Source organism: Ambystoma mexicanum, chromosome 7p (genome assembly GCF_040938575.1).
Source record: "Ambystoma mexicanum isolate Mex_15411 chromosome 7p, UKY_AmexF1_1, whole genome shotgun sequence".
Lineage (NCBI taxonomy): Eukaryota > Metazoa > Chordata > Amphibia > Caudata > Ambystomatidae > Ambystoma > Ambystoma mexicanum.
This window is the reverse complement of record NC_090939.1, coordinates 673,684,576-673,705,176: the sequence shown is the minus strand read 5'-3', so window position 1 is coordinate 673,705,176 and position 20,601 is coordinate 673,684,576. Positions and strand designations below refer to the sequence as shown.

At 47.2% G+C, this 20,601-nt stretch overlaps 1 protein-coding gene across 5 annotated transcripts in view; it reads right to left on the bottom strand.

The window, feature by feature from the left end:
• Positions 1 to 20,601, bottom strand: part of ARHGEF7 (Rho guanine nucleotide exchange factor 7) — a 1,715,641-nt gene that overhangs the window by 102,160 nt on the left and 1,592,880 nt on the right. For all 5 annotated transcript variants that reach the window (XM_069636766.1, XM_069636768.1, XM_069636767.1 and 2 more), the window contains 2 exons: positions 1,995 to 2,094; positions 1,237 to 1,291 (listed from right to left, as the gene is read on the bottom strand). In XM_069636766.1, coding sequence (XP_069492867.1) covers positions 1,237 to 1,291; positions 1,995 to 2,094 — 155 coding nt within the window. The remainder of the gene's footprint in view (positions 1 to 1,236; positions 1,292 to 1,994; positions 2,095 to 20,601) is intronic.

The window sequence follows — 20,601 nt, the reverse complement described above, 5'->3', positions numbered from 1 at the left end:
TCAACACCTGCTTCTTGCTGATCCAGTCTTGGATGTCCAGTCATACTTGAAGCACAACTCCTCCAATACCGAATTCCTACTCCTCACAAACACTGAACACCTAGACATACAGACCTGGCTATTAACTATGAACGGTGAGGGATTCACAACCAAGCTCACCTCCTGCACCAAGTCCTCTCCTTCAAGACATGCATAGCTAAGAAAACTCAGACAGATTGGTATCAGCTCTCCCTCCTGTGGAAAGACAAGCCCTTCGGACATCTAGATAGCTTTAGTTCCACCATTCATGCACTGGCCCTTTCCCATCTGGACTGGGGCAATGCCATCCGCAAAGGCCTCCCGTCGTCCTCCCTTGTGCCCCTGAGAAGTGTCCAACACGCGGCTGCATGCCTCCTCAAGCGTCTACGCAGATATGCCCATATCACCCCAGCCCTCATCAACCTTCACTAGCTCCCACTGCATGCACCAATCACCTTCAAGTCTTGCTGCATCAGTTAAGAGGCAGTCACCCTCAAGTCACCCAGCTAGCTCGCAGGGAAACTCAGCCTCTCCAGTGGATTGCACAGCACCAGAAGCCAGGGCACGTGCAGAATTGAAATCCGCCGTTGCAAAAAGAAAGGGACCAGGAAACAAGCCTTCCCTGCCAATGCCTAGTAGACGCATACATGTCATAAAAGCAAAGAGTAAACCACAAACACATTTGTGGAAAAATAAATCCTGACCACAAATGGTTAAGAACTCAAATAGAAGCCGATTCCACCCTGTACCAACTGGGTAAAAGCCTAAAGGCGCAGTTATTTTTTACAGTGGGCACTTGTAATGGGGGAAAACATAGCATGTTAGATGCCACAATGTTTACCATACGCCTTTGAAAACTACCTACATCTGCTGCAATTGTTTCTAGCAGTATTGTTTCTGGTTTTAACCAGCAATCCATAGAAGATCCCTGACCTATACAAACATCCATTAATGGCAATGTACAAGAAGCAATTGGAAGAAACAAGCTGCACTTGAGTATTTTTCAAACAATACGGCAGATCCAATTGATCCTAATATTTCTTAGCCACTAGGAATTTTTCTTGCATCTTGAAATGTGCTCAGAACTTGCCAAAGACATGCAATGTATCTGTACTAAAAGGAAAGCACCACAAATGAATAGCCTCATGACAGAGTTCCAAAAAGTTCTATTTGTGTTCACCTACTGTAAATAAGTAAGTTACATGATGTTATACAAACCTGCTTTAACTCTTGCACTTCATCTTTCAAGGCATATACCGTATCAACAAGGCTCCTAAGAAAACAGATAGGGAAAACGTAAACGAAAATAGTGAAAATACTTTATATATAAACATGCACATAGCTAAAATGAATGTGCCTAGACAGCATGAGATGACCATTACGTTCCTTTGCTTGACTAGAAGTAAATGAATTTCGCCTGAAAAAAATACAAAAGGACTATAATTAAACTGAAATAAATTAGTGCGAAGGTCGATTGACAACATAATTTGCACAGGTAAGGACCCTTTCTGCCACTAGATTCCACAGATAATTTCTAAACTAAGGCTGTCAGCAGTGGCACATGAATATAAAGTACATTCTTGAACTTTGTCTAACACAGTAGTGTTATTGCAGAAAAACACACGTTCGGATTTGAGAATCAACATACAAACACACATTTTATTTATTCAGTAACACAACGTAGTTCGTTCAAAAGGTTAAGCCTTCTTTAATAAAGAGGATCCAAGAAAATGCTCGTCAGTTCTAAGCACTATTCAGATCCTTCCCACTCCACTCCATCCTTGGTGCAAAACGTAAAACTCACACTGTAGAAACGTTTTGGTTTAGTTGAACAAAGTATTTCATCTAGGTATTTTCCAGCAATTAATTAAACAAAGATCAAGTTTAAATGTTCTTTTAGCACCAGTACTGTATGAATATATGTTTAATTCCCCACCCATCCAACTACATATTACAATCTTGATAATGCCTCTTACTTTTCTTCTATCACAGTCTGACCATTACTTTTTGTTTCCTCCACAATAATCTTTTCTTCTTCTGGAAGCAGCACTTGTGGAGCAGACTCCTTACGAGAACCTACAGTGAAGAGAAAAAAGGGAAGCACTGAGACAAACACGCCAAAAACACTGGCTTTCTGCGGTGCAGTACACAAGAAAAGTTTTCATTTTGTTTCAGGATAAATGGCTAACATTGCTTGATTATTTAAATAAGAACAAGATGTAGGATTCTGCCCTGTGTTTGTGACAGAAGACTCTCTGGAAGTGGACATCTCTTCATTGGGACAGCCCTGAAACTGTATGTGAAACATACAGAAGTTCTTGGCAGAAAGTTGTCAACATGCAGCTTCTCCAATTTACCACATACAAGTCTCACTGCAAGAAGCGAGAAGTCAGAATAACCAGTGGAAAGACATGCACCATGTTGGACTGCAAATGCACATTCTGAGCTTCAGCTAGACATCAGGTGGGCAGAAACTCAATAGACTAACACAGATGGCATGTTTTGCTCCTGCAACAGATAAACTGATCGGACTGAAGGCCACCCAAAAATCACAAAAATAGTACCGCTCACACTCATGAAACATTACCTCCTGTTGTGTGAGGATTTCTGCCAGTACAATGTCTTTCACAATCAAATTAGTACTGGAAAATACGCCCCTTTATAGAGTGTCAAGAGGCAGCTCCACCGGGCCTCTCTGAAGTGATGGAGTACCCCACATAACCCCTTTCGTTTAAGTAACGCAAGGCGATGGTGCTGTCTGGTAATATGTGAATTAACTTCTCTGAGACAGATGGGACAAAGGCCACCAGAGCCAGCCTGATCACCCGTAATTTCAATAGGCCGATGTGACACTGCTCATCTCGTTTGGCTTCATTAATCACTCACTGAATGATCATACATGTGAACAACCCACAAACTAGCCAGAGATGCAGGGTCAATCTGGTCGATGGTTGGCCAAACCATTCCCCACATCCAATACTTAATTCTAACTTCACCCAGACAGGATCTCAGAGTGTTAGCAGGTGCAGTGACTAAAACCTGATCTGTGAGAATGATCCAAAAGTGCATCTTTACAAGAATCCTCAATGTTCATTGTAGAGATAGGAATACTTCTGGCACCATAAAGATGCACACAGTCATGAGACCTAGCAGACTAAGCCCAAACAGAAACTAACCGGCTGATATCTCTCAACCCTTTCGTAGGACTGGAACAACTTCCCCACCCTAATATCGAGGAGCTCACCTTACCATTAGACAAAATAAGAGAGGACTTCTGGAAGTTCAGGGATTAACCAATGGATTGCAGGCGTGGACACAGTTTGCGAATGCAAATGTTTAAAACGTGCAGGCTATGTATTTAACAGAAATATACGGAAAAACATGGACGCATCTCAGGTCTTTGCAGAAACAATCTAATCTAATCTATCCTCATTGATGAATCGTAGGTATATCCTGTGCTTATAGTTGGTGCGAATACGGAAATAAGGATCCTGTAAGTCGCAAGAAACCAGCCAATCGTCCTGCCGAAGAACCTGTAGAATGTGAGGCGTGGTCACTATCTCTAGTCACGTTTTTTGAAGAAATTGGTTAAATGAGAGAAGATGGTGGTTTTGTCCAGGACAAACCCTTTTGTTCATTACAATCCCACAATTTGAGTACCACGCCTTCGTGAGCTCTGGAATCTAAACCCAATTCTATGGCACCTTTCACAGGGGGTTCTGGAACATCCTGAACCAACATCCTTTCTTGGTAATGGACTTGAAATAAGAGGGATTTGCATGGGGCTGCTCCATAAAAGTCAACAGTTGCCATGAACTAACAGTATGAAATAAGTTACTTTATTCAGACTTCACCATTAACATCATAGAATATAAAAACACCCAATCAGCATGCATATACATTTAAATATCTCTGCAAAGTTGCTTTTACAAACTCAAATATTACAGCGTTTTTATCATTATCTACCCTCAGGATCAAAAACCCAAGCTTTGGCACAATTTCTAACCTTAAACAATGAAATTTGGGCATTGTCACTTCCTACACAGATCAAAATAGTTATTACATATTAAAAGAAAGTGCACCAAACCCTCATTTCCTCCGTTACAACTGGAACATCTTATACTCATGCCACCCCACTTCATTCAAATCTCAAGAGGCAAAACATTAAACTGCACTGCAGCAATAAGCCTTCGACAATAAGGAGACTAAATGCCGTGCAAAGATCTGCTACATTCGCCCAGGCCTCTTGCCATCACATTATAGATTTGTCCATGAAGGGCTGCTATCCTGACCAAATTGGATGCTCTCTCACAAGTGAATGCCTATTTCTGGCTTTAAGTTGAAAAACATTAAAGTTACTCACTGTAAGGACTACAGTACTGATAGTCCCCTTTCCTCCCTCCTTGTGGGGCGTCCCCCAACATGGGGATGGTATCGGAACCTTTGGCAGCAAAAAAATTTGCTTCCCCTTTAATTTGGTATAGCGCGTGATGGTGTGGCCTCGGGCGTGAGAACGCCCCGCAGAGGCCCTGCCCTCAGGTGCCTCACAAAAGCCCCCTTTGAACACATTAGACACTTAGATACGTGGCTACTCATTACCTATAAGCCATTGGCATACAAGCGCAGGAAGGCTAGTGGGACGTATGGAGGAAAGGGGACAATGGACTATGAGAACTCTAGTCACTGCAGTGAGAATTACTCATACGTCCCATCCCCTTTCCTCCATCCTTGTGGACGATTCCACCGTACAAGAACATGGGGTGGAGCTATGGCAACCTGCCTCAGATCGAAGATGAAGCGAAAAGGTTCTAGGACGCGAAAAGGTTCTTCAGAACCACCTGATCAAACTCTGCATTGCGCCTGGAGCTGGTATCCAGCGAATAGTGCTTACAGAAGGCTGACAGAGTGGCCCAAGTAGCTGCCTTGCTGATTACATTCCATGAAGCAGTTCTCTGAAACGCAACGGCCATGGCCTTAGCTCTGACTGTATGAGCAAGAATCCCCCCTCAGAAACAAGTTTGCCCATAGCCGAGTATGCCTATGACAGGGCCTGAACCATCCAACAGGCGATGGAAGCCTGAAAGTGGGCCACTTTCTGGTTGTACTGGCCAGAAAGTGCCCCACTGCCTAGCGGAGGGACAGAAGCCTCTCAGGCGTAGGAAACACCTGTTGAAAGGTAGAATTTCAATGCACCCAAGGAAGACCAGTTCCTGAGATGGGCACAACTGACTTCCTACGGTTGAGGGGAAAACCCCAGCAGATGAAGGATATCTGCCAGTCCCTGGAAAGAGTGCGCCACTCCTTGGGGAGACCCTGCCTTCACCAGTCAGTCGTCCAAGTAAGGGTATAGATAGTGGCCCTCCAAGCGGAAAAGACCCATCACTGTGTTCATCAATTTCGAGTTTAGGCCGAAGGGTAGCACCCTGTATCGAAAGTGGCACGACATAATCTTGAACCGGAGAAACTTCTGATGCAGTTGGTAAATGGGTACACGCAGGTACGCATCTGGGAGGTCCAGGGAACACATCGAATCCCCCGCATACAGAGACTCGGCTATGTGCGCAGGAGTAATTATCTTGAAGCGTTCCAGTGGTAAGGACAGATTTAGAAATGACAGGCCCAGGACTGCCCTCAGCCCAGCCTGGTTGTACTCGGGTAATGGAAAAATCCTGGAATAGTAACCGATCTACAAGAGGAACAGGAGAGGGAGAGGGAGAGGGAGAGGGAGAGGGAGAGGGAGAGGGAGAGGGAGAGAGAGAGAGAGAGAGAGAGAGAGAGAGAGAGAGAGAGAGAGAGAGAGAGAGAGAGAGAGAGTTGGGGACCCAATCTGACAAAGAGGAGGAGAGGATGGAAGAGGCATAGGAAGAGGGAGAAGACTGAAGCCTGTGGTGACTACAGAGAGAATCCACGGGTTGCTGAAGAGACGCTTCCAGGCTTCCTGGAACAGAGACAAACGGCCCCCACAGGCGAGCTGTGTTCCCCGACCTTGGCATCACTTTCTTGGCATTGGGGGAAGGGGTAGAGGAGGGGAGTTGAAAAACCAGTTCAACATCCTCTGCTGCTTACTCCTGTTTTTGCTGGGTGACCTGTCAGACCTCACAATTCCAGAACCCCTTTAAGCCAGAGAATGCGCAGGGTTGGAACACACACCTACCCTGGGATTGAGGGAAGAACTTCTGACCTGGTTTTGTCAGTATGGCCAAGGACTTGGCGGTATGAGTGGAGGTTTTCTTCTTTGTCAGTTCGTCGTTGGTTGACGAATGAAAAAGGTCCACGCCCTCAAAGGGCAGATGCCAGATCCGCTCCTGTACACCAGACGAAAACTTTGTGGCGTGCATCCACGCTGTCTTTCTCATCTCGACTCCAAGGCACAACCCTCTGCTGGCTGTGTCAATGTGGGAGACCGAAGATTCCATGAGGTCCTGCGCAATGGCTCGGGCATCTGCCAGACCGGCCCTGAAGGAGGCTTGCTTGTCCGAAGAGAAGTCGGGCAGAAATTCCATGTGCTCCTCCCGCCACAGCTTCTGGTTAGGCGCAGGCAAGAGGGCGTACACCTTGGCTTGATGCAGATGCAGTCCTGAGATGGAGTAACAGCACTTTCCCAAGGGCTTTGTCCTCCTTGTAGAGACAACTGGAGGCGACTACCGTGGAGGAAGACGACGAAGAAGATGGTTTAGAATACTAGCCCGCAGCCAACACAGAGGAATGGGACTCTGGGTGGGAGGCAAGGAGGATTGGCTTCCCCTTCGTCAGCCTAAACCTGTAGTCCAACTTCTTTTTCATCTGGCTATTGGCCCTTGACTTCTCCCAGACCTCCGGTGCCACCTGCAGGACATCCTTTTGGAGGGGGATGCCAAACCAGATCGTGGTGTGCTTGCCCAAGACCTCTGCTAGCACACCTGACTCCTGGGGGGATTGCTGGGGAAGAAGGTGCCCCCCCAAAAGAACTCTGCCAGTCCCTGAAGGCGGTCATGAAAGGCTTTAACGGATGCAGAGAGTTCACCCCCCCAGGTACGGAGCCCCAGGTCTGGAGCCGCAGACAGGTCCAACAGCCACATGCTGCTCTGCCATGCCCTGGGCGGAAGGGCACAGAGGCCCTGAGCCAAGAGAGGCCTCAGACATGAGAGTATACAGGTTGGGTCTTGCACGCGAAGCAGCAGCGTCAACCTCCGAGATCCCACTGCTAGGCGCTGAGCCCTCAGCCAGACGACCGGTAGTCATAACGCCGATTCACAACCTCGCGCTCTGATAGGCTTGGAAACCCCTTTGGCACCTGTACCGGTAGCCGTGCTGGATGTAGCCGAGGAGACACTTGAAGGTGGCACTAGACGATCCCTTACCTCCTGGGGTCAAGAAGAGGACGAGCCAGATTGTCCTTCCAAGGACGGCGTGGTAGGGTCCACGAGCCCCTCAGCTTGGGAGCCAGTAGCCTGGAAGGCCTCAGGTCTGTCCCCAGAAAGCCCAGAAGAGCCCCTCGGCTTGGGAGCTGGTGGGTGACTTCGAGGCCTTGGGCATGTCAACACCTGAATCCGAGGAACCCTGATCGGTGGAAACCCTGGTGAAGTAGTTGCCGCGCTGTGGAACCGTGCTGAACAGAGAGCATACCTTGTCTTGACAACGGGTCCTTTAGACAAAGTCCTTGAGGTGGGGCGGGGGAGAAGTGTGGAAGATCTCCCTCCACTGCGACGAAAGGTTCTTAAATGCCCTGTGACCGACAGCGCTGCAGGCCGAACTTGAGTCCCAGTGGTGGTCGGGCCCAAAGCACTCAGACAGAGAGCATGGAGGACCGAGGCCAGGAATGAACATGGTCGCATAAGGCACATCTCATGAAGCCACCTGTGTTCAAAAAGCGCCAGTGGAGGCAAGGCATTGTAGGGAAGTGAAATAAGAATTGAAAAAAACAAACGGGGAGCAAGCAGAAAGCAAAAAAAGTCTATGCACTGGCTGCTAGGTCCGACACCATCCGTGCGGAAAAATGGACTGGGGTGAAGCACCGGAGGCCCTCCCGCACCACCACCTCGTGCTATACTAAATTTAAAGGGGAAGCATATTTCTTCACTGCCAAAGGTTCTGGTAACATTCCCATGTTGGGGGACGCCCCACAAAGATGGAGGCAAGGGGACAGGACGTATGAGTATGAAGAATAATCACGGAAATTAAGATTTGAAGGGCCACAATTGCGCATTATTAGCAGAGCAAATGTATCTAAGTTGTACATCATTTTAGGGTGCTGAATTAAACATTTCTAAAATTAAATCATTAATATTCAGAATCAGGGTATTACCAAGCAGTTGAGGATAGAAGACAAATTAAACAATTACTTACCTCTGGTAATGTTTCTGATGGATGTTGCTCCCACGGAGTACAGCGCCACTCCAATTGATGCCGGATAGAAAGTAAGGGCCAAAGAATATTTTTTCCTAGCACCTGGATGGTAAGGGACCAGAGAACCAAGTGGTGGACAAGCTATCTACCACAAGGATCTCCCCACTCCCCTTCAACATCTATATGACCCTCCCTAATGAAACTCATTCGAACCCATGGACTGACAGCCTACAACTACACACACAACACCAAACTCATCTTCAAGATAACCAAGAGCAGTGGACAGTACAAATCAACTTAACATAACAAATGGAGGTATGTGTCCTGAATATCTAGTGATACCAACCAGTCATGCAGATCGAGAGCTTGGAGGATCTGAGCCAGAGTTGGATCTTGAACTTGTCCTTGTGCAGGTACAAATTCAAGAGCCTAATATCAAACATGGGATGGAAGCCCCCCATTCTCCTTTGGAACCAGAAAGTACACTGAATTCCAGTCCCTGCCTCATTCTGAGCACACCTGTTCTACAGACAACTTTGGCAGAAAGTGACAAACCTCCTCTAACGGGAGAGGGTCTGGAGGGTGGATGGTGTGGAGGGAAATGATCAAAGGGGAGACATAATCTCTGGTGTATGACGTGCAAGTTCCAAGCATGGTGCGTGGTGCAACACCATTCCATGCCAAACAGTGACATCACCCCCGACACACCAGGGGTTGATGGTGGAAAGTGCGTTCATACAGGCTTCACACCTAGGGCAGAAGAGGGCACCGCTGAAGTGGAGATACTACTTACTGGAGGTTTTCAGCCCCTCCCCCTGTTGGACAGCGGAGTGATATCTGCTTCCCCGAGGGCGCATGTCCTCTTCCCTGGCGGGCATAGGAGGGGAAGAGTCAAAATCCTCTCCCTTTGCGAGCAGGAGCTGAAGGCTGGCCCTGGGACTTAACCATGGCCTTAGGGGACCAGAACCTCTGTAGAAAGACATCAGCCTTAGCTCCAAACAGGTTATGCCCATCGAACAGTATATCCAGAAGCTTTGTCAGAACATCCTGGTAGAACCCAGCGGTCTTCATCCAGGGTGTATCCTCATTGCAGTACCTGTGCTACTCATTCTGCTGTATTGAGGCCAGACTGAAGCATCTGTCGGAGAGCCTTCTTATAATCCTGAACCAGGGCACCAACTTGCTCCCACATGTCTCTGGCTGGCAGATGATCGGCAGCCCCTTAGATCACGGGCCAGAGGCCAAAGAACTTTTGTTGAGGGCACCGGAAGCATTTACTGCCTGAGGCCAAAACCTTCCTCCTCCAGGGATCCAAACTGTTGCTATGTCCGGAGAAAAAGAGGGAACAAGGATAGGTTCTCAGGAGATGGTGCCAGGTGGTGTTCCTTTGCCAGGTCTCAGTCAAATGCAGGGGTAGAGGAAGGCTTCTCTCAAATCTCCAACACCAGTGCCCCCACAGACGGGTTGGAAGGCAATAAGGACCCTCTGCCAGAATATTCATAAGCTTAAATTCAACCTGCAGTGCCCCCACAGACGGGTTGGAAGGCAATAAGGACCCTCTGCCAGAATATTCATAAGCTTAAATTCAACCTGCAGTCCGGATAGGGTGGACAAGCTCAAAGTCTCAATACCCTTGGCCATTGTGCAATGAAATGAAGACTGTGGCAATTAAAATTGTCTGCGTTAATGCAAAAAGAATACATCTTCAAGTAGAGAAAGGAAACAACCCCGGAAGTTGTGGGGCTTACCTTACTGGAACAGTCGTTGAAGGACTGCCCGTCCCATCTGCACATCCTCAGCATGTTGCTTTTGTAAGCAGTAAGCCGTAGTGCCTGGTGAAAGTGTGGAGCACTACCCATGTTGCCGCTTGGCAAATGTCTCTGATAGGTACCCCAGACCAGAGAGCCGCCGAGGCAGCCGTGGCTCTAGTGGAGTGCGCTCTGGGGGCTGATTGTAACAGCATGTTGGCCTTAGAGTGGCAGAAGGAGATTGTAGATGAAACCCATCTTGAAATGCCCTGTTTTGATATGGATTTTCCCTTGTTGGATGGACCATAGGCTACAAACTGCTGCTTAGTTGATCTAAAAGATTCTGTGCGATCCAAATAATATTTCAATGCCCTTTTGATATCCAGAGAGTGCAGAACCTTTTCGGCTGGTGAAGTGGCATTTGGAAAGAATGTGGGTAGAGGTATGGTAGCATTTTTATGAAACTCTGAAGGTATTTTAGGAATGAAATGAGGATTAGTGGAGAGAACCACTGTCTCTCAAACTGTAGATACGGAGGGTCTACAACCAAGGCTTGGAGCTCCGAAACACGTCTAGAAGACGTAATGGCCACTAGAAAAGCCACCCTCCTGAGTTAGAAATTTGATGTGGGTTGACGACAAAGGTACGAATGGAGGCTTCATAAATCCTACTAGGACCAGGTTCAGGCTCCATACAGGTGGAATACTTTTGGCGGGAAGGTACGAAAAAGGCCTTTTAAGAAGTGCTTGATTAGCCTGTGACTATAGAGAGGAGATCTTTTCTGTTTAAACCTGGAGATTTCTGATAAGTGCACTTTGATGGAAGAGATAGCCAGACCGTCTGTTGCCAACTTTAGTAGCTAAGGAAGGATCCGATGAGGTGTTATAGCTGGCGGCTGCAGGTTAGGCTGCTGTGCACACCATGCACAGATTCTTTTCCCTTTTCGGCTATAGGAAATGTTGGTAAAAGGGGCTCTAGCTGCTGCTAGAATGCGCCGGCCGTCCTGAGGGATATTCAAATGACGGAATTCTGAGTAGTCAGGAGCCACGCTTGATAACTTGAGAGAGCCTGGGTCGTGATGAAAGATCACCCCGTTGTTCTGGGATAGGAGATTTGCATGAGACCCCAGATGAATTGGATCATCTGCTGCCAACTGAAAGAGATCGGAGAACCAGGTCTGCCTGGGACAGTACAGGGCTACCAAGATTATTCTGCAACAACATTGGCATATCATCGGTACCGTTTTCCTTATGAGAGGAAAAGGAGTGAATGCGTAAGCAAACACACCGCTCAAGGGAATGAAAATGTGTCCCTCCGAGAGTCGGGATGCAGAATCCTGCTGGCACATTTCTGGCACTGCTTGTTGTTGGGGCTGGCAAAGAGGTCAAGAGGGGGATGACGCCTCCTTGAGAAGATGCTGTGCGGTTGCCACTCGTGTGTCTGTGAGGAGTCTCTGCTGAGAGTGTCTGCTTGCTTGTTCTGCATCCCGGGCAAGTGGAAGATCGGAAGTATAATGTTGTGCCGTATGGCCCAATGCCAGATGGTCTGTGCTTCCTGGGACAAGGTGTTTGATCGCATTCCTTCCTTGCTTCCATAGTTAAAACATCAGGGTTTTGTTGTCATTGAGGACGTGCACCACCAAATTATCGATTAGATGAAGAAAGCATTTCAGAGCCCAGTGCACTGCTCGTAATTCCAGTACATTGATGTGAAGGGAGGCTTCCTCGGGGGACCAGATGCCTTTGACCTGGTGCTGGTCCAAATGAGCACCCCATCCCGCCTGGGAGGTATCGGTTACAATGGTAAAATATAAACTTGGCTCTATCAGTGCCATTTCTTTCACAATGTTGCAGCAGTATGTCCACCACTTCAGTGTGTTTGACAGAGTCCAGGAGAAGGTTACTTTGTCTGACCAGGAACATCGGTTTTGGGACCATCTGGTAGCCAGAAACGTCTGCACTGGCCGCATGTGTAGCCGGCAGTGGGGAATAAGCTGAATGCAAAAGGACATGGTCCCCAGAAGAGCCATGTATGCGCGGACTGTGACTAGTTTGTTTGGCGTGAATGAGTTCACTAGAGTTATCAATTTATTGATTATTTCCGCAATAGGTTTGACCAGATTGTGGTCTGTATGGAACTGAGTGCCCAGGAAAACCAAACTCCTTGAGGGAACTGTACAGGATTTCATATAGTTGATTGTAAAGCCCAACTGTTGTTGCAGTGTCTGTTTGGTTGAGAGACGATTATGCTTGTTGATACGTTGACCCTCGAACTAGCCAATCGTCCAAGTATGGGTAGACGTGGAGGCCTTGTTTCTGGGGGAAGGCTGCTACTGGTGGCCAGGCACTTTGTGAATGTTCTGGGTGCCGATTTCAGGCAAAAGGCAGTACCCAAAATTGATAGTGGCTTTCGCCAACTACAAATCTGAGGTATTTTCGGCGCTTTGGATGAATTGGCACATGCAAGTATGCAGTAGGTCAGTGAGGAATTCCTGGGGCTGAACGGCTTTTATGACCTCCTGGAGCATTACCATTATGAATTTTTGTTTTTTATGGTTTTTAGTCTTCGTAGATCTAGAATAGGACGCTACTTCCCGCCTGGTTTTTTGACCATGAAGTACCTGGAGTATACTCCCTTTTCTCTTGCTGAGGGAGACACTTTTTCCATGGCTCGTTCTCTCAGCATTTGACGTATCTTGTGCTGTAAAACGTGACGATGCGGGTGAGATCATTTTGTAGGGGGGTAAAAAAATAAAAAAATATAAAAAAAATAAAATAAAATTTAAAAAAAAAATAAAAAATTAAAAATCGGGATTTGTGGGTTCTTCAACTCCAAAGTGCCCGCACTGTATAGCATATAGCCCCCACCTGTCGGTCGTTATTGTTTGCCACTCATCGAGGTAGAACGCCACATGTCCTCCCAAATTACTGCCCTCGCGGCAGTCATTGTTGTGCCTTATTTTGCCTTCCTCTCTGGGAGGTGGCAGATACGCGCCTTCATTGCCCATGGTATTTTCTATTGCGCTGGGAGGATTGATAATTGCGCATGAATCTGTGAGAATAATATCCGGGCCTACCATAGCTCTTGTTGTCTATGGAGCCTGCGAATCTTGCATTGCCTGAGGCTCCTCGAAAGGAGCAAAAGGACCTCCTGCTTTGAAGGGCTGTGAGAGATCTAGATGGGTCCGAGTCAGCCTTGATGGCTTTAAGGGCCTTGTCAATTTTGCCACCAAACCGATTTTCCCCTTCACAAGGCATAACAATTACCTTATGTTGCACTTCCTGGCGAAAGTCTGTGCAATGTAGCCATGCCTGGCGTCTAAGGACTACCCCATTGCTGGTCTGCTTGAACCCAGTTTCAGCAAGGTCTACAGCGATGTTAATGCTGTGATTCGAGGCTTCCTCTCCTTCGCGCACCAGCATCATGGCCTCTTTTCTCTGCTGTTATGGCAAGTGTTCCAATAAAGGAGCAAGACAGTGCCACATCTCACAATCATATTGTGCGACATTTGCCAGGGCATTGGCTGCTTTAACAGTTGTCGCCCCAATGGTGAGAACCTTCTTTCCAAAGGCATCTATTTTCCGATGTTCGTTGTCTGGTGGAGTGGCATACTTATGTTGGGTTTGAGCGTTGCGGCTTCATGCCGCTGAGACAACCGACTCTGGAGCAGGTTTCGAAGTGAGGCATTTTGACGTAGTATCTGGAGACTTAAACTTCTCCAACTTTCCTTTAACTGCCGGCTCCGGAAAGGGATGTTTCATAGGCCCCCTGCAACACGTGATCCAGAATGGGTATGGAAAAGACTTTCTTCCTGCATTTACCCATATGGTCGAAGAGGAAACAAACTTTCTTCTCCTCATCTGGAATAAGGTCAAACTCCTGGCATGCCTTGGACATCATGGAGTGAAAAGCCCTGATATTATCCTGAGGCAAAGGCTGAGCCGGGCTACCTGGTGCATCTTGGTCTGGATCTGTGTCATGTGTCGGCTCTCCTTGGAGACGAGAAGGTGGTGGAACTTGTACACCTTGGGTCAGTGTCCTGGTCTGTGTCGACCAACTCCCCTTCTTCTTGTTCTCTTCTATGTGGACTCAATCTATGTGTAAATGGAGGTCTAGGAGGTGTTTGAATCCTAGGGCATATGCCCTGTTCTCTACAGGGATAGGTTGGATCCCTTCGTTGAGGGGTAACACCCTGACACTTGTATGGTGGAGGTTCAAAATCCGATGTTATCTCATGCTGCAGAATGTCTTCTGGCATGGTAACTGGGTACTACAACACAAAGGGAGGTATGAGGGAAAAATTACCCTGCTTTACAAGCGCGAGCCCTCAGAGTAGGGTTCAAACTTTAAACTAACACACAAAGCTTGTAGGCAGCAATCTATTTCAGGATAGGATACTCCTTCATGAGCAAGAAAAAATTGCTCTCTTACTGAGCATCACTGATGGTCTCTCAAAATTAAACATTCAACCAGTCTAGTACTGATCATAAAATATCATTGTATTCATGCAACCGAAAAAAAGGTATTCAACTTAAAAGACAAAACATAGTTCGTTGTTTGTCAGAGGGTAAATAGTTGTACAATAAAAGACAGCTCTGGTTAAAATGCAATAGTAGAAATAGACATGTAATCTACTACAAATCAGATGGAAAAAGGCAAAATCTGCGCAGGTCAATAATAAAAAAACTCTTATTAACAAATGTTCTCATTCAAATCAACAGTGATCATACTCTCAGTCAAACTGATTCAAACAAATACAATCCAACATGTTTCTTTTCTCATAATCAATTTATACAATAAAATCAGGGATGCCCTGACTGTTCTTTCTCAACACCATAATCAAAAAGGCCTCAGTTGCACTTATTTATTTGTGAGACCAGAGAACCGATATGGACGAATTGTGAATCCAAAAAAAGTGTGCATATGAATTGCTGGGCTTGGGCAGGACAACAGTATCCCTTCCCAGTGTCAACACTTTCCAATATCGTAGGAACTGTGCGAGAGACAAACGTACGACAGCCAAAGTTGCCAGTATCGCAGATCTTGGTTAGCGAAACGTAACAGTGTAGTAATAAGTTGCTCTTGTCGGGTGATTATCCAATATAGAACACTGTGTTTGTTCGTGTAAAATCAGTCTCTAACATTCCACGTATCAGCACGCTGGTAGTCTGTCTGTGTATGTTTGATGAAGGGATACAAATGATCTGCAATGTCCGCATGTAGCTTATGTCAGACAGCCGTTTATGTCAAACTTGCGGTCTGTGTAAAAGGCAAAACTAGTAAAAAACAGGAATGGTGGCTTCAACTCTGAGCACAAAACGGTCCTGAATCACTGTCTTCTCTCCTTCACGAAATTCAGTGGGAATTATAACTGGGAACTCCATAGGAGACATTCCCAGGAGAGCCTGCATCGTGGTCCCAGTTGGGGTTTTCAAAATACCTTTAGGGGACAATATGTTGCCTTCTGTCTTTAATTCAGAAATCTCTGACATGGGGGCCACCGGGCGCATAGGCTTTTCAGCAGACGTTTTCTTGGTCGTCGATGGGGTGGTCGTCGACGAGGTGCGCGTTGACGGAAGGCAAGCCGTAGACCGTGACAAAGATATGATATGGCATTTATAACGTGCCTATAAGGGAGGGGGAACAGAGGGAAGACAGACAACGATCTTACTAGGCGAGGTTTCAATCAGATCATGCAAGTGCATGGGAAGGGGGAAGGGGGAAAGGGAAAAGTGTGTGGGGGAAGGGAGAGGGGAAAGTGCAGTACATGGGATAGTAGAATAAATAAGATAAATAAAACGGCCAGATGGTGTTAAGTGCAAGGTAAGAGCAGGCATATGTGCTGGTAGGGGGACTGTAGGGATACAGAAAAACAGTCCCCAGGTGCAGGGGTTGCCAGGGAGGCAGTGCATGTGTGCAATTGGTGGGGCCTGGGCCCGAGATCAGAAAGGGTGGCCCGGTAACCAGTGCATTTTCAGCAGGGAATTCAGCAGGGGAGAGGGGGAGAGAAAGCAGAAGCAAAGAGGAAGGTTTTGAGGTGCTTCCGGAACCGGAGATGGTTCTCCAAGTTTCAGAGAGGCAGGAAGGCTGTTCCAGAGGGAGGCCCCTGCCGAAGAGAGAGATCTACCACCAACTTGTTGCTTGGAGAAGCGACTGACCCTGAGGGAGATGGAGGTGGATGAGCGAAGAGCTCGAGAAGGAAGATATTTGGGAACAGAGAGTTGAAGTTATTGCGGCCCCAAGCCCCAGAAAGCCATTGTTGTGGTGGATGCCGTTGTTGATGGTGTTGTCGTCCGAGTAGACTTCGATGATGGTTTTGCCGGAGGACAATCTCAGAGATTCCGACGACGAGTAGCGTTTTTTGCCACTCGTTGAGATAGATTTTTCAACGACAAGGATGAGGAGGATGCCGTAGCCGATTTGGCTTTGTCCGTCGGCAGAGAAGATTTCCTGGACGGGTCAGTGGATTTTGATGAGGAGTGCGAGCCCTTCTGCCTTAGTTTATCCGTGTCAAAACTACCCAAATCCTTCCTCCCTTCCTCCTCACCTTTGCCTTCGTGGGCGTCTTCCTGTAGAGTAGCCCTTCTTCTCCTGCGTGTTTCCTTAGGCTCTTTAGTCTTCTTTTTCTCGTGTAAATAAGGTCGGTCTCCACTGGAAGCCACGCTGTTGGGGAGAGAATCCCCCAGAGAGCGAGGCTCCGCAGGGAGACCGTCCTCCAACAGGGAAAAAAGCCTCCCGGCAAAAACCCTGTGCTGAATTGCTGGATTTCTGGATTGCCGGCTTTCTGGTTTGCGGGATTGCTGGAAGGAGACCTACTTCCCTCTTTGTGTAGTGCCTGGGTTCCGGACAAGAAGCCTCGAGGAATCAGACGCACTCCTTTGCCGACAACGAGGTAGCAGCCGGGGGATATAACCAACGGAATAGTCAGGGGAGGCAAGAAGGTAAGAAGCGAGGAAGCTGGAGCTGAAGAGGAAGTTCCGATACACGGGGTGTACGGACGAAGGAGAGCGGAACAGGAGAAAAACAGGTAAGAACAAGGTAGTTGAAAGTAATGAAGACAGAGCAGCAACCGAAGGGACGGTCGCGGGAGAGAAAGTCAGAAGCAAATAACGCGGAGCGTTAGCTCACAGAATGAAAATACACTAGCGTTGGCAGCACGGAGAAAGAACCGAAGGTGCAACGCGAAGAACGCCAGCACCGTCTCCAGTATAAGGAGTGGGCGGCCATCTTGAAAAGCACTAGACCGCGCACTGCGGAACGTTGCAAGAACGTAACGACCCATTCAATGGCGTCTCCATGAATGCCACAATTTCCATTGGGGAAGCATGACAGTATGCCTCCTTCTCACCGGGGGGCCTCCCGGTTTCCCTGGGTGGAGACGATGAAACTTCCGAACTAGCATGGGAGCATGTATATGATGGTGGGGTTCCCAAGTGCGTTCTTCAATAGAGTAACCCTTCCAATGGACCAAGTATTGGAGCTCTCCCTTGAAGTAACGGGAATCCACTAGATAAGAGACCTCATACTCCTCAGGTTCACTGGGCTTGTTATATGTGAGTCGGGTGGTTCTTCTTCGGTAAGGATCTGGACGGTATTCCTTGAGCAATGAGGAATGGAACACCGGATGAACTCGACGTAGTTGAGTGGGAAGTTCTAACTGGAAAGCCACTGGGTTGATCCTTTTCTTGATCTTGTAGGGTCCGATATATTTTGGCGCGAATTTCCCAGAGTGAACCCACCGGGGTAGAAACTTTGTAGCCAACCATACCTTGGACCCTTCTCTCCAGGGTGGATTAGGAAGTCTTTTCTTGTCAGCCCATCTCTTGTACTCCTTGCGGCTAGCCGATAATGTATTACCGGCGAGCTGATGGGTTTCCTTAAGTGATTGAACTAAAAATTCAATAGAGGGCAATCTTGAAGGTTCAGGTAGTCCTACCGACATATGGCGAGGGTGATATCCATATGTACAAAAAAACGGACTCATTCTGATGGCCGTGTGGCGGGTATTATTGTATGCAAATTCTGCAGATGGGAGATAGAGATTCCAATCTTCCTGTCGCTGGCTACAGAAACAACGTAGGTACTGTTCCATAGTTTGATTCAATCGCTCAGTCTGTCCATTGCTCTGGGGGTGAAAGCCGGATGAAAGGGCCCTCTGAATACCCAACTGTTTACATAACGAGGTCCAGAAAAGCGAGGTAAACTGGGAGCCCCTGTCGGACACCACTGTCTGAGGAAGGCCATGAAGTTTTACAATGTCTCTAAAAAAGACTCTGGCTGTTTCCGGAGCCGAAGGTATTCCTTTTAAGGATGTGAAATGAGCCAATTTGCTGAGAGAATCCACCGTAACCATGATGGCAGTCTTCCCTTGGGAGGACGGAAGATCGACCACAAAATCGATCGAAATATGAGTCCACGGTTGAGATGGTATTGGTTCTTGTTGAAGTAGACCAAGCGGGCGAGACGTTTGGTGTTTACTGATGGCGCAAATAGGGCAAGTAGCGACATACGTCTTGACATCGCTATTGCAATTGGGCCACCAGAAATATCGCGAAACCAGATCCTGGGTAGCTTTCTGGCCCTTGTGTCCTGCCAATGGAGTGTCATGACACCAGGACAAAACTAGAGTCTGCAGTTCCTTGTCGGGAAGATATAAGGCTTGTTTTCTGAAGTATAATCCAGATCTTTCTTGTAACTGCGCTCCTAATGCCTGGGAAGGTTTATTGTGGGTGAGACTGTCTCTGGTAGCATTGAGAAAGGTATTGGCAATGATCCGAAAAGAATTGTTCGACAGTATTCTTTCAGATCTCCTTGTTGATTCAACCTCCATACCTTGGCTTCGGGATAAAGCATCAGCCAGAACGTTTTCTTTTCCCGGGATGTAAGAAATAGTGAAATCGAATTGGGAGAAAAAATATGCCCATCTGGCATGCCTAGCATTTCTGCATTCCATTTGTTGGAGTATCTTCAGGTTTCTGTGGTCTGTACGAACAGTAAATTGATGAACAGCTCCTTGTAACAGGTGCCGCCACTCTTCACAGGCTAATTTGATAGCCAACAGTTCCCGTTCTATCACTGAGTAGTTCCGTTCACTGGGGGTAAGAGTGCGTGATAGATAAGCCACTGGATGTTCTTTGTCGTCTGTATGCCTTTGTAGCAGTACTGCACCTATCGCTCCGTCAGAAGCGTCAGCCTCTATTATGAAAGGATGTGCTTGGTTCGGTTGTATTAATATGGGAGCAGACGTAAAGGCTTGCTTCAATGACAAGAATGCCTGATCAGCTCCGGGAGACCAGTTGAATGCCACTCCCTTCTTCAGTAGGGCTGTGATAGGAAGTACCATGTTGGAAAATCTCGAAATGAATTGCCTGTAAAAGTTGGCTAACCCCAAGAACCGCTGAATGTCCTTGACGTTCTTGGGTGTAGGCCATTGTAAGATGGCTTTTATCTTCCCGGGATCCATACGTATTCCTTCCTTAGTCAAGATAAAGCCAAGATAGGACACTGAAGAGGAGTCAAAAATACACTTCTCTGGTTTCACAAATAATTGGTTCTGCAGGAGTCTTTGAAGCACCTCCCTTACATGATGGTGATGTTCTTTGGGCGAGTTCGAATACACCAATATGTCATCCAAGTATACCACTACAGTGGAGAAGAGAAGATCCGAAAATAACTTGTCAATAAAACGCTGAAAAATGGCAGGAGCGTTTACTAACCCAAAAGGCATTACCTTATACTCAAAATGACCTAAGGGTGTCCGAAAAGCGGTCTTCCACTCGTCACCAGCCCGGATCCTGAGTAAATGGTACGCTCCCCTCAGGTCCAGCTTTGTAAAAATGGTGGCTCCTTGTACTGCCTGTAAGACCTCCTTAATAAGAGGCATCGGATACCGGTCTTTGATTGTTACGTGGTTAAGACCACGATAGTCAATGCACGGTCTAAGTTCGGAGGTTCCTTTTTTGGAGATGAAAAACAATGAAGCTCCAGCTGGGGATTTCGATTCCTGAATGAGTCCATTATGAAGGTTACTGTCTAAGTATTCTTTGAGAGCCTGACGTTCCGGCAAAGATAGAGGAAACATCCGCCCAAAAGGGATTTGTGCTCCTGGTACAGTCTCAATGGCACAATCTCCATTTCTGTGAGGAGGAAGGAGATGTGGCTGATGATCTAGAAACACTTCCCTGAACTCCAAGTAATGAGACGGAATCGGGTGAATAGAGGCTGCTGACAAGGACTGTGCAGAATCTAATCGAGGCGGAGAAATAAGTCCTTGAAAACAGCTCTCGGCACAGAAAGAGGACTTGAAATGAATGGTATTGGCTGTCCAGTTGATGGTAGGATTATGGCGGCGTAACCAAGGGATCCCCAGAATGATGGGGAAATGAGCTGCACGAATGAGGTCAAACACCATCATCTCCTGGTGTTGAAATATCTTGATGCTGACTGGCTCTGTTTCAAACTGGAATTTTTTGCGAAGGGGTAGCCCGTTCTTCTCTGCCCATTGTATATC